This window comes from Cetorhinus maximus, chromosome 2 (assembly GCF_964194155.1).
Source record: "Cetorhinus maximus chromosome 2, sCetMax3.hap1.1, whole genome shotgun sequence".
NCBI lineage: Eukaryota > Metazoa > Chordata > Chondrichthyes > Lamniformes > Cetorhinidae > Cetorhinus > Cetorhinus maximus.
The window spans coordinates 43,553,885-43,567,199 of NC_135880.1; the positions used below are offsets into that span (position 1 = coordinate 43,553,885).

A 13,315-nucleotide genomic window follows, 5' to 3' on the forward strand; every position below is an offset into this window, starting at 1 on the left:
ATGACGGTACACAAAGAATAATGAACCCCTGGAAATAATAGCCTGCAACCTCTGGGCTCCAGGGCATTGTAGCAGGGTGGGGGGGTAACCCAAAGATTCACTGGGGAACCCTCCCCATAAGTCCCCAGGTAAGTATTGCCCGGCAACTGTTTGGGAAGGTCAAACTTCCGTTCAGCGATTGCCCTGCAATTGGAACCATCCGAAAGTACGATTTAAATCGCAAATTTCGCATGGTTCTGACTGTCTTGCAGTAATAGTTACCCAGGAAAAGTTAGAAGAATTAAAACCACTTCTAATTCCTGGATATCTGCAGTACTGGCTGCCCCTGACCCCGCCCCACCCACCCGACACCCCATTGGACCCCCCTGACCATGAAACCCCCTCCACTGACCATGCCCCCTCGAGTGACCACCCCCTGAACACCTGACCCCCACAGGCCACCTAACCCCCTGACTGACCGCCCGACCACCCACACTGACCATCTGACACCCCCAACTGGCCCCCTCCCCACAACGGACTACCCAAACCAACCCCCCCCAACCAATGACACCCAGCCCTCCCCGCAACCGACTGACCCCCAACCCCCCTTCTGACCACCTGACCTCCGCCTGATCAACCGGCCCGACCAACCAACCACTCCACTGACCACCTGACACCCCCCAACTAAACTCCTCCCATCTATTACCCAATTCCCCCTCTGACTGTGCTCACCCGAACCCACCCTCCCAACCCCCTCACCCCCACTGATCACCCGATCAACCCCCGCCCCCAACCCTTCCTGCCCCCATGGACCACCCAAGCACCAACCCCGCCTCTCGACCAACACCCCCCCCCACTGACCACACATCCCACGTCCAATCAACAAACCGCCCACTCCACCCGCCCTACTGACCAACCAGCACCCCTTCCAATAAGCAAATGAGTTGGAAGGTTGGGTGAGAAAAGAGCAACTGGATACCTAGGTAATTAGCTAGGAGCAGAATGGCATTCCAATTCCGACTGCCACTCCATGGAAGTTCAGGTCCATTATAATCTAATGGAAAGATACAACTGAGTTCAAACCATGAGAATGAGTGATATTCAATTTAAAACAGTCAAATTCAGACCAAATGTAGATACGGCATTGAAATTTAAGATTTCATTTTAACACAAGGCGGGAAGGGGTTCCTCAGTGATTTCCTGGCATGAGGCCCCGGCCATTATAACTCAAAGTAAGATCTTCAAATGGTTTACGGATGACTGTATCCAAAAGAATATTTAAGACAGTACCCTAAATTTGTAATATTTACAATAAGTACTGATACACAGGAGGAACTGTTATTTCTAAATAAGCAATACCAGATGGTAAAAAGGTCCATTTTAACTCAGTCTGCCTGATAGGAACAGTGTGGGCTGGAGATTAAGATTATTGGGGGTTCGGGAGAATTTCCCAACTCTTCTTTGAACAGTACCATCGGCTGTCTTACATCCACCTGAATAGTAGGCAAAGCCTCAGTTTAATGCTTCATTTGAAAGGTAGCTGCCCCAAAAAATACACCATGACACCACATGAAAACCTTAATTACATGTTCAATTCTTGGAGCACAGCCTTCCAATTTAAGTGTGAGTTCTACCAAATGAGCGGAGCTGAAATTTAGTTATATGTTCTCTAATTCTTGTCACTAAAAATCTACACATGATTATCCAATTATACCATACATTAAAAAACAAGAAATAAAAGTCAGTTCTAGATAGATTTAAAATTTGTTAGTAGATAAACCAATTATGAAGAAATTACCTATACACAAGCTGGGCATTTGGGAGGATTTGCTCAAATTTGCTGGTGTTCCGTATTCGGAAGCTAAGCACTGCTGGTGATGGATTGCTGGTAAAGATTTTAATTATTCCACTTGGAAAGGACATGGTCATATCACCAGTGATTTTGACTATGCATCTGCAGAAAGAGAATAACATTAAAACAGCACCAGGTATTTCAGTTATCGAACAGAAACAGATGGCTCATTTTTATCGCTTTGGATATTCCTGATGATCTCGTAGGCAAAATACTTGTACTCAATTCAATTCAAATGTTATTTTATTCGAAAATTCATTGCAGATAAAATCCCGTGTTGCTGCTGTGCAGCACCATCTTAGTAAACCTAACAAAAAAAAGTGAAACAAAAACAGAGCTCTGAAGAAGGGTCATATGGACTCAAAACGTTAACTTTGTTTTTCTCTCTCCACAGATGCTGTCAAATCTGCTGAATTTTTCCAGCATTTTCTGTTTTTGCTTCAGATTTCCAGTTATTAGCAGTGAAAACTTACTTGCAGAATCAGATACAGCACCAGGAGCACAATTGTTAGAAGACGAAATCTGCATAGAAAATTAAATTTAATCGAATAAGCCAATTCTAGGAGAGTGCTATGATAGCACGGCAAAAATTCAGAAAACCTTTAGCTAGTCTCAAAATATATTTCAATGCATTATCAGCCTTTACTGAGGCTGAAGAGGAGTGGATCAAGAATTGTCAGAGAAAATTAAGGAAAAGGGAATCTTAAGACATGGACATGAATCTACAAGCAAGTGGAGGTACAGAACAGTATCATGCCCCTGATGTATGGCTGCTGAAATCAAGGTGCTGCTACATAAAGTGATTACATGGAGGGTTATTTTTGTGTCATTTTATAGTACTATCTCCCGAGCACTGCAGCACTCTGCAAGGGCGTGAATCCAGTTTTCAGGTCACAGTTGCTCATTACTGTCACCTCATGTTCTGGTCCTGTGCTGCAGGAAGCTGCAGTTGACCTTGCAGATTATGGTACAGCTATGCGCTTAGCCCTTTGCTGACCCACATCCTCAGGAGACAGGCTCCCAGGTCTTTGACAGTTTGATTCATCAGAACCCGCAGTGATGGCTGGTATGCATCTTAGTCGTGAAGTAAACCAGTCAACACCGACTCTTCTTAACTCTAGCAAGCCTTCTTTCCTGTAGTGCCATGCAAAGCATAGCAAGCTATGTTTGTAGTGATTCTAAAGCGCCATCCAGTATAATAGTTGATCAAGGATTTAGATATGCTAGTGACAACACTGGTGTACCCAACTGCAAATGTGTTTGGGAAGACAAATTTCACCAGCGCTACATCTACCACTGCTTGTAAATGGGGAATTCAACAGGGCCTAAAATACACAAGGCAGAAATTATTTCCATCTAATTTGGTGCTAAGTTATTCAACAAAAATTTGTATTTATATAGCACCTTTAATGGCAAGGTGCTTCACAGAAATGTAATCAGTCAAACATTGACACAAAGAAGGAGGTATTAGAGGAGTAACTAAAAGCCTGGTCAAGTGGATGGATTTTAATGGAGATCTTAAAGGAGCATAAAGGTGAAGAGGCATAGCGGTTTAGGGAAGGGATCCCTGGTGGAAAGAAGGGAGTGGGGATCTATGTGAGGCCAGAGTTGGAAGAATGCAAAGTTCTCAGGGGGTTGCAGGACTGGGGGAGGCTACACCAGGGAGGAGTCTATGGAGAGATTGAAAGGAGGATGAAAATTTTAAATCTGAAGCAATGGTGAACTGGGAGCCAATGTAGGTTAACGGGAACAGGAGTGATAAATGAGTGGCAATGTAGGACATGGGCAGCAGAGTTTTGGGTGAGTTCAAATTTCTAGATGGTGAAACATGGGAGGTACCTAGAAAAGTACAGGAATATTCAAGTCCGGTGATAATAAAAGCACAGATGAGGATTTGAGTACCAGACAGGATGAGGAAGAGATGCAAAATGTTAGAGGTAAAAACAGACAGTCTTTGTGACAGAGAGGATATAGGGTTGGAAGCTCAGGTTCAAATACAATCTATGTCTACTTTTGTGGTGTAATGGAGGCTTTAATCAGCCATGTTGAGTTCTTGTTTGAGTACAATTCCACAGGTGCCCTTCAATACTTTGTCCTATTGGCTATCTTTCACATAAGAATCTAGACATTGAATATTGGGTGGCTGGTCTACAACAGCAAGAATCCCATCTAAGATCAATTATATCCTGACTTGACATTCAAACATGCATACTTCTACTGTGAAAGCAGGATAGTACTCTCTAGTTGCTAAACTTTGCTCTCCGAACCCAAGAGTATTAAGATCAAATACAGGTTAGGATGGCAGGGTTAGTATTCTAACACAGTGCTTGTACATAGGGTCTCAAAGTTGTGTTGAATTAATCTAACTGGATAGAGTTGGGTAACAGAAAGAGAATTAGTACAATTTTCAATGTGCATTACAGGCTCCTAAACAGTAGAGTTAGAAGAGGAGGTCTGCATGTAAATGCAACAGAACAACAATGTTTGGTGATTTAAACTATCCCAAAGTGGACTGGAATAAAAGCAATACATTGCAATTTTCCAGACTTAGTCTTTGCCAAAACAGTGGGACCATTTGCAGGTTGCGAACGCATTTGACCAATTAATTAGATTTGCCGAGGGTCTTTCACTGAGCCATGATGTTGTCATTCTGCCTCCAGGTTTCCTAACCAATCAGGGAGTACAGGTGGAAAGGCATGTCTAAATATGCAATCAAGAATCTCTAAAGGGAACCTTGCAGGAGTCACAATGGCAGCAGTGAATGCAGCACTAAATATACAGTGGGAAACAGGAAACTGCTACAGGATGGAAGCAAAACGTGGGAAGGCTGCACCCAGTTTAGACTCATTCCCAGAGAAATGATGGAAGCAGACAGGGCTAGAAGCAAAGTCATTTTCCTTGAGGATGGGTGGAAGAGGCAGGTGTGGCTACAATAACAGAGACAATGAGCAGCAAGAGTGTGTTATCTAGGACCTGGATTGAGTGCCGCAAAAGGTTTAATGACCTCAAAAGGTTCAGCAAGGTGAGTGCCCTACAACTCTCAGCTAGCAGCCATCACTCTCTCACATTCCTAACATCCTCCTGCATTGCACACCTCTGCCTGACACACCTAACTGTCACACTTTTCCTTTTTCTCCAACCTTCTCCCCAAATCTCCATCTCAACAGCCAACACATTTCAACCCTGAGATAAAAACAAAAAACTAAAAAACTACTGTGGATGCTGGAAATCCAAAACTTACCCTATTGCCCTCTCATACTCAGTCCTCACAGTCATTAATTCTCCATCCTCAGAACTCATTTCTCTTCCCACTCATAACTCTCTGCCTTCTCAAACTGCAGGAGAAAGCCCACAACTCCCGAGAGGGCCAGAGAACCAGGGGTGGACCTGCAACCATAGCTACCCTGACCATGGTGGAGGAAATCTTTGAGTTCAGTAGGGTAGCACAAACTGATCATTGCCTGCTCCACTGCTCAATAAGATCATGGCTGATCTGAATCTGACCTTAGCTCCACTTTCCTGCCTATCCTCCATAACCCTTGACTCCCTTGTCGATCAAAAATCTGTCTAACTCAGCCCTGAATAAATTCAATGACCTAGCCTCCACTGCTGTCTGTAGTAGAGAATTCCAAAGATTAACAACACTCTCAGAGAAGAAATTCCTCTTCATCTGTCTTAAATGTGAGACCCCCTTATTCTGAAACTGTGCCTCCTAGTTCTGGATTCCCCCACTAGGAGAAACATCCTCTCATCATCTACCCTGTTAAGCCCCTTAGAATCTTATCAGCAGGATTTTTTAGTCGGTGTGCAGGGGCAGGCCCGACACGTAAAATGACACGCGATGACATTGGGCGTGCGTCCTGACGTCATTGCGCCGGGTTGCGCTGTTTCGTTCGGCAGCTGCATGCTGGAGTTGGCTGCGCACCCGCCGATATGTAAATGGCTTATTAAGGCCATTAAGGAACTAATTAAGGTAATTGTAAACACTGCCCGTCCAACCTTAAGGTTGCGGGCAGGCGTAAGGCCAAGCAGAAGCAGCCTTCGCGTCTTTTAGGAAACCTCATTCACAAGCGGGATGAGATTTCCTAAAGCTTCTATTAATTAATTAAATAAAAACATTTTCAGAAATATAAACACAGTCACATGAGGGGACATGTTTAAATAAATTTTTCAGCCATTTGCTTAATTATTTACAATCGATTCAATTTCCCGGAGGCAGCTCCGTGCCTCAAGGAGATTGAAGCGCTCTTCCGTTCGCAATTGTGAAAGAGCGCTGGCCCCACTCTCCCTCCTCCCCCACACATAACACTGAGCATAACGGCTCGCGTATTACACTGGGCAGGCGTTAATTTGCCAGCTCACGTAAAATGGTGGCACAGAGCTGATCGCGGGCAGTGATCAGCTCCGCGACCGCTCTCACCAAGTCGCCCGCCGCCTGAAAAATTCAGGCCTATGTTTCGATAAGATCACCTCTCATTCTTCTAAACACCAAAGAGTATAGGGACAACCTGCTCACCCCTTCCTCATAAGACAATCCCTTCGTCCCAGGAATCAGTTGAGTGAACCTTCTCTGAACTGCCTCCAATGCAAGTATAGCTAGTATACTGTCGTTTAGAACTCGTTATGTGTTCCTGAAAAATGGGCGTGCTAAATAAAAACGTGCTGATCAAAAACCATAATAAAGCATGTATATCCCTCCTTAAATAAGGAGGCCAAAACTGCACAGTACTCTAGGTGTAGTCTCACCAATGTTGCACAGGTGTAGCAAGACTTCCCTACTTTTATACTCCATCCCGCTTGCAATGAAGGCCACCATTCCAGTTGCATTCTAATCATTTGCTATACCTGCGTGCTAACTTTTTGTGATTCATATAGGACACCCAGATCCCTCTCTACTGCAGCAGTCTGTAGTCCCTCTCCATTTAAATAATATTCTGCTTTTCTATTCCTCCAAAGTGGATAACCTCACATTTTTCAACATTCTACGCCATCTTCCAAATTTTTGCCCATTTACTTAACCTACCTATATTCCTTTGTAGACTTTGTGTCCTCCTCATAACTTGTTTTCCTAACTATCTTTGTATCATCTACTAATTTAGTTAGAATACACTTGGTCCTTTCATCTAAGTCATCAATGTAGATTGTAAATATTTGAGGTCCCAACACTGAACCCAGTGGCACCCCACTAGTTACAATAGCCTATTTATCCCAACTCTGTTTCCTGTTAGTTAGTCAATCCTCTATCCATTCTAATATATCACCCCCAAAATCATGAGGAGGAAAAGGGAGGAAGGAACTTAAAACAATCACTATCACCAAAGTGCATTCTAATAGTGTGTTTTTGTTTTATCGCGGTTTGTAAGAAGTTAGGGAACTTACCCAAATAGTGCTGCAGGTCATGACCTCTGTTTTTGTTTTAGTGTGAGTACTGTGCATGCTCAGTTGTTTTTCTTTTGAACGCTGTTCCCACCATTTTGTTCGCCACCCCTCTCTCAACTCTCTACCCACCACTCTCACTGCCTCCTCCACACCACTCTCTGCTGCAAGTGAGGGTTTGGGAGAGGAGAGGGCAGAGGGAAACAGGATGTGGTGAATAGGAATCGGTGAGAGGGTCAGGAAAGAATCTCTAGTGGAAGGCAGTGAGGGGGTTGGGAGAGGGGCAGCGAGAGGAAAGCAGTGAGTGGGTCAGGAGACTGATGACAGGCAGGAGTGGCGAGTGGGTCAGAAAATGGGCACCAAGTGAGAGGCAGCGTGGGGCTGAGGAGAGGGATGGTGAGCAAGGAGGCAGCGGGGAGGTCAGGAGAGGGGTGGCGAGGGATCAGGAGTGGGGCAGCGAGCAGGAGATGGTGAGCAGTAGCTGAGAAGTTGCAAGCGCCAGGTGGTAAGCAGTGAGCACAGCCGAGAAACAGCAGGCGAAAAGCCGTGAGCGGCAAGTGGGAAACAGTGAGCAGGAGGTAGATAGAAAGGATCTTTGGGCCAATTAAGTTCAAGGCAGCCAAAAGGTATTTAATCTAAAAAAACACAGGCCAAAAAATTATAAAATCATAGAATGATTACAGTGCAAGAGGAGACCATTTGGCCCATTGTGTCTGCGCTGGTCCTCTGAAGGACCAATTCATCCAATGCCTTTTTCCCATAAACCTGCAAATGTTTCCTTTTCAGATAACGATTAGGAAAATTTTAGAAACCAGCAAAGGGTGGCAAAAAAAATAAAGGGGGAGAAATTAGAATATGCAAGTAAACTAGTAAGAGATATAAAAACAATAGCAAGAGCTTCTACAGTTAAATAAAAAGAGACAAAAAAAATAAAGGGGGAGAAATTAGAATATGCAAGCAAACTAGTAAGAGATATAAAAACAATAGCAGGAGCTTCTACAGTTACATAAAAAGAGAGTAGCTAAAATAAATTTTGGTCCCTGGGCAGATTAGGGGAATTAATAATGGAAAACAAGGAAATGGCAGAGACTTTGAGCAACTATTTTGCATCTGTCTTCACAGTAGAAGACACCAAAGCATCCCAAGAATAGTAGAAAATCAAGGGTCAAAATGGAGGGATGAACTTAAAGCAATCACTATCACTAGAGAAAAAGTACTAGGAAAACTAATGGGACCAAAGGTCGACGTCTCCTCGACCAGATATCCTGCATCCTAGGGTTGTAATCTGCCAAAATCTACCAGGTTCTGGAAAGGTCTCAGAGGACTGGAAAACTGCAAATGTAATGCCCCTATTTAAGAAAGGGGGGAGATAGAAAGCAGGATTCCACAGACCAGTTAGCCTAACATGAGTCATTGGGAAAATGCTGGAACCCATTATTAATGAGGTGGTAGCAGAACATTGAGAAAATCATAATGCAATCAAGCAGAGTCAACATAGTATTATGAAAGGGAAGTCGTGTTTGACAAATTTACTAGAATTCTTTGAGAATGCAACAAGCAAGGTGGATAAAAGGGGACCAGTAAATAAGTTTCCAAGTAACTTTCTCCCTTCCTGATATATCACAGAGTCCAAAACTCAGATTCCAGCTCATCAACTCTAAGTCGAAGTTCCTCGAGTTGGAAACACTTACTGTGATTGCTGTGATCAGGCTGGTGTTCACCAGCTTCTATATGCCACAGCTGGAAAACATCACATGCCCTGTCATCTCTATTTCTTTTTGAACTAATTAGGGTTTCAAATTTTGAAATATCACCCTGATTAGCTGTAGTTAAATTAAGCAATTCAACTAGTTCTTGGAAATGAAGTGGCAAATAAGCTGATGTGAGAGTAGAGAACAGAAAAATGGTAATCCCAACATAGGTAGCTTCTATGTAGGAATTTAAATAGACAACGAAGAGTCAAAGATAAGACTGCAAGATTGGTAAGACAAAGTTCGGGGAGATAGAGAAGGATTGGGCTAATTTAGCTGGGCAGACAAGTAAGCAAACAGGTCAGCAGACTAATAATGTGAAATCTTCAAATATAACATGGATCCTTGTCCTCCTCGACCTCTCTGCAGCATTTAACAGGGTCAACTGCATTATCCTCCTCTAGCAGCTCTCCTGAGTTGTCAACTCATTGTGTCTGGCCTATCTTAGTTCTACCTTGACTTATCCAATCCTGTCAGATCATCTCTTACACAGCTTCTCTTTCCACCCCTATATCATCTTGGAAATTCTGTACGGCCCCATTCTTGCCATTTTCCTCTTCCTCATCGACATGCTGCTCCTTTGCGACATTATTTACAGACACAGAGTTAACTTCCACATATACTAATATAGCCAGCTCTAACTCTCCACCCTATCCCTCAAACTCTGCGCTCTCAGGCTTGTCCAATATTTTGGTTAGCTGCAATTTCCTCAAGCTAAACAATGGAAAGAGCAATCATCTTCACCCCTTACCATAAAATCTGTGTCCTCTTCATTACTCCATCCCTCTCCCATTACAAAGAGCAGCACATTTCAGGCTGAGCTAGACCATTTGCATCCTACTTGTTCCTGAACTAAACTTTCAGACATATAACCTTTCCAACACAAAACAGCTCCATAACATCACCTGCCTCCCCACACTGCCCTTACTACCTCATATCATTTGCTGCTAAAACTCTCATCCATGTCGCTACTGTCTCTGAACTCAGCTATTTCAATGTTCTCCCGGCTAGCCTCCTATCCACCAATCTCTGTAAGCTGCAGTTCATTCAAAGCTCTGCTGCCTAGCGCCTAAGCCGTGCCAAACCCCATTTCCTCATCTGCCCTCACTAGCCTCCATTGATTCATGGCCCCTCATATTGACCTTAAAATTCTCATCCTTGTGCTTAAATCCTTGTAGGGAATTGCCCCTCCCTATCTCTTTAACTCATAATAGGGTGACCAAATATACAAACACTAACTGTAGCCTAACCTATGTTTAATTAATACACTGAGGCATTAAGGAACTATCTAAAGTTGTATTAAAAGAATAACTTAAGCAAATTCACCTAACAAAAGAAAAAAAGTAGGCCTATAATTTAAGATTTTTATTATTGCGGGTTTTTGCTTCAACAACAGTTAAGTATCAACATAACAAAACTGTGGAACTTGTGATTTCATAGTCATTAAGCTTTTCTTTCCTGTACAGGAATAGAATAAGTAATTTTACCCCAATTTTCTCCCCATCTCTCCTGAAGAAACTGATTCTTACTGGTTATAGTTCTTGGGTGCATTTTATACTTTATTTGCATATCGGTAGACCGTCAAAGCTAAGAAACTTGTAGAAGGCATAACAGCAAATCTACTCATGGTCTTACAGCCCACTGATTTACAGACACCAGCAGAAACTACAAGATAACCATCAGCAGTGGAAACCCTTGTTTATTATTTCCCTCCCTAATTGAGGAATATTGAAACCATTTGCAGTGCCCAACTGTTGCCTGAATAAGGCCTGCTAACTCAGCACCAGGAGATGAACCAGAGACCTTCTAGTTTGCATGCTAGAGCACGCAGAGAAGTTCTTTTACTTATTACTGATAGGAGAGTAAATTTTTAACAATGTGTCTACAAATTGCATCAATTGCAAATCTAAGACTCCTTTAACTAAAAAATGTAATCATTTGTATTTCAATGTGGGCCAAATTGTGCCAACATACAATTTCACTTAACTTCAATCATAACTACTGAACAACCTACAGTAAGGACCACAATTGAAAAGTAAATCTCAAAATGCCATACGCCAACATTTCTAGTTTTAGAGTCTCATTTTTGATGGTCTGAGAATGAACTTGCTTTCAGGACATATTTGCAATTCTTCAAAATGTAGCACTTGAACAGAAGTGCATTCATTTTTAAGTAATGTTAGTTTTTCTGTAGATTTGTGGTTAGCTAACTGATTGTAGGTACAGTAAATCAGATCCACTTACTTTGATGGGTCTGCTCCCTTGAAATAAGCATTAACTGACTCTGTGAAAGCAGTTGCAACTGGTAAGGAGTCTTGTGTCCCAAGGCTTATCGGACTGGGTCCACGAGAAGTGCCTGGTGGGTTAACAAGGGAAAATAAAAATGCACTTCATGTTGATTTAATTAAACAATTGCCTTTGTGTCTGTAGTAACTTTAATTTTTTTAAATGTATGAAAATCTTAGTAATGCTTAAAATCATGTTTTTAAGTTGTACTCATTTTTAACACTTGAAATTATCAGGCATACAAATATGATTATCCGAAACAAATTAGGAAAGTTCAGAAATTCTGGAGAGTAAAATACAAAACAATTTTCTTTTTAAATAGTGCAAACTGTTGCAGTTAAGCAAACATTTGGTGATCCACAACAGCAACAATTTCACAGCATTTTAATAAATAATGTCACCCGCTATCACTCAAATGGCAAAAGGAGAGAAACTTGGAAAGCTGACACTGCAAATTGAGTCAGAACTGCAATATGTAGTGCTACAAAACTTGGTCTCTGAAAAATCCCCTGCACCTTGCAACTAAAACCAAATTAAATAACAACTGTTCTGGTTAATATTAGAAAAAAATTAAAAACATAGATCCATCCTTGGCCCTCTCCTGTTTCTCATCGACATGCTGTCCCTTGGCAACATCATCCGAAAGCAAAGCGTTAGTTTTCACAAGTATGCTGATGACACCTAGCTCTACCTCACCATCATACTTCTCAACTCCTCTATTGTTGTCAAATTATCAGAATACTTATCGGATACCCAGTACTGGATGAGAAGAAATTTTCTCCAATTAAATACTGGGAAGACTGAAGCTATGGTCTTTGGTTTCAAACTTTGTTCCCCAGCCTCCAGCTGCATCCCTCTCCCTCTGAGATTAAACCTGTCTGTTCACAACCTTTATGTCACGTGACCCTGAGATGAGCTTCCAACCTCATACTTGTGCCATCACTAAGACTGCCTATTTCCACCTCCATAACATTGCCCAACTTTTCCCTTGTCTCAGCTCATCAGCTAATGAAACCTTCGTTCATGCTTTCATTACCTCTAGACTTGACCATTTCAATGCACTCCTGGCTGGTCTCCCACACTCTACCCTCTGTAAACATGAGGTCATCCAAAACTCTGCAGCCTGTGCCTTATATCGCACCAAGTTGTGTTCACCTATTACCCCTTGTGCTTTTTGACGTACATTGGCTCCTGGTCAAGCAACGTCTTGATTTTAAAATTTTTATCCTTGCTTTCAAATTCTTATATAGCCTCACCCACTCCCTATCTCTGTAATCTCTTCCAGCCCCACGAACCTCTCAGATATCTTCACTCCTCTAATTGTGGCCTCTTAAGCATCCCTGATTTTAATCACTCCACCATCCATGGCCATGCCTTCAGTTGCCTAGGCCCCAAGTTCTGGAATACCCTCCCGACACCACTCAGCCTCTCTGCCTCACCTGCCTCCTTTAAGACATTCTTTAAAACCATTCTTTGACCAAGCTTTTGGGTCATCTGACCTAACATCTCCTTCTGTGGCTCAGTGTCACATTTTATTTCATAATGCTCCTGTAAGTGCCTTGGGACATTTTATTATGTTAAAGGCACTTATATAAATATAAATTGTTATTGCTGTTATAACAATCAGCATAATTTGATAGATAAGCACGTGTTCATTAGTGATTGTAAAGGTCTCCTGCTCTTAGGGTCAGTCTTTACTATTCATCGAAGGTGCAAAAAAGATTTAAAAGTAATTAAAAATCATACAGATGATGCCACTTTCTCCAGCAGAATCTGCTGGTACATTCAACAATGGTCCTGGTGGCAAGCCTTTTCTACTGGTCTTGTGCTGCCTTGTTACAGCTGACATAAAAGGCTCCCAAACTGCTTTTATGTCTGACACCCGAAAAATGTTCGGGCAATGAAAAATTGCGGCGATTGAGTTGTTGACAAGCTTAATAGCTTGTTAATTAATGATTTCAAAATGGTGGACGGGTTGCCAATTTCTGCACCCACGTACTTTCCATATCATCAGAGACTGGAGTAATGATGTCAGGCTGCCTACCTGATGTCATCACTCCAAATTTTTTTT

The 13,315-nt window shown here is 42.4% G+C and overlaps 1 protein-coding gene across 3 annotated transcripts in view; it reads right to left on the bottom strand.

Annotated features, from left to right (window-relative positions):
- Window positions 1–13,315, bottom strand: part of fcho2 (FCH and mu domain containing endocytic adaptor 2) — a 262,256-nt gene that overhangs the window by 24,957 nt on the left and 223,984 nt on the right. For 2 of the 3 annotated variants that reach the window (XM_078564063.1, XM_078564071.1), the window contains 2 exons: window positions 11,203–11,314; window positions 1,778–1,933 (listed from right to left, as the gene is read on the bottom strand). In XM_078564063.1, the coding sequence (XP_078420189.1) occupies window positions 1,778–1,933; window positions 11,203–11,314 (268 nt within the window). The remainder of the gene's footprint in view (window positions 1–1,777; window positions 1,934–11,202; window positions 11,315–13,315) is intronic. The other variant, XM_078564079.1, reaches the window with a different exon arrangement.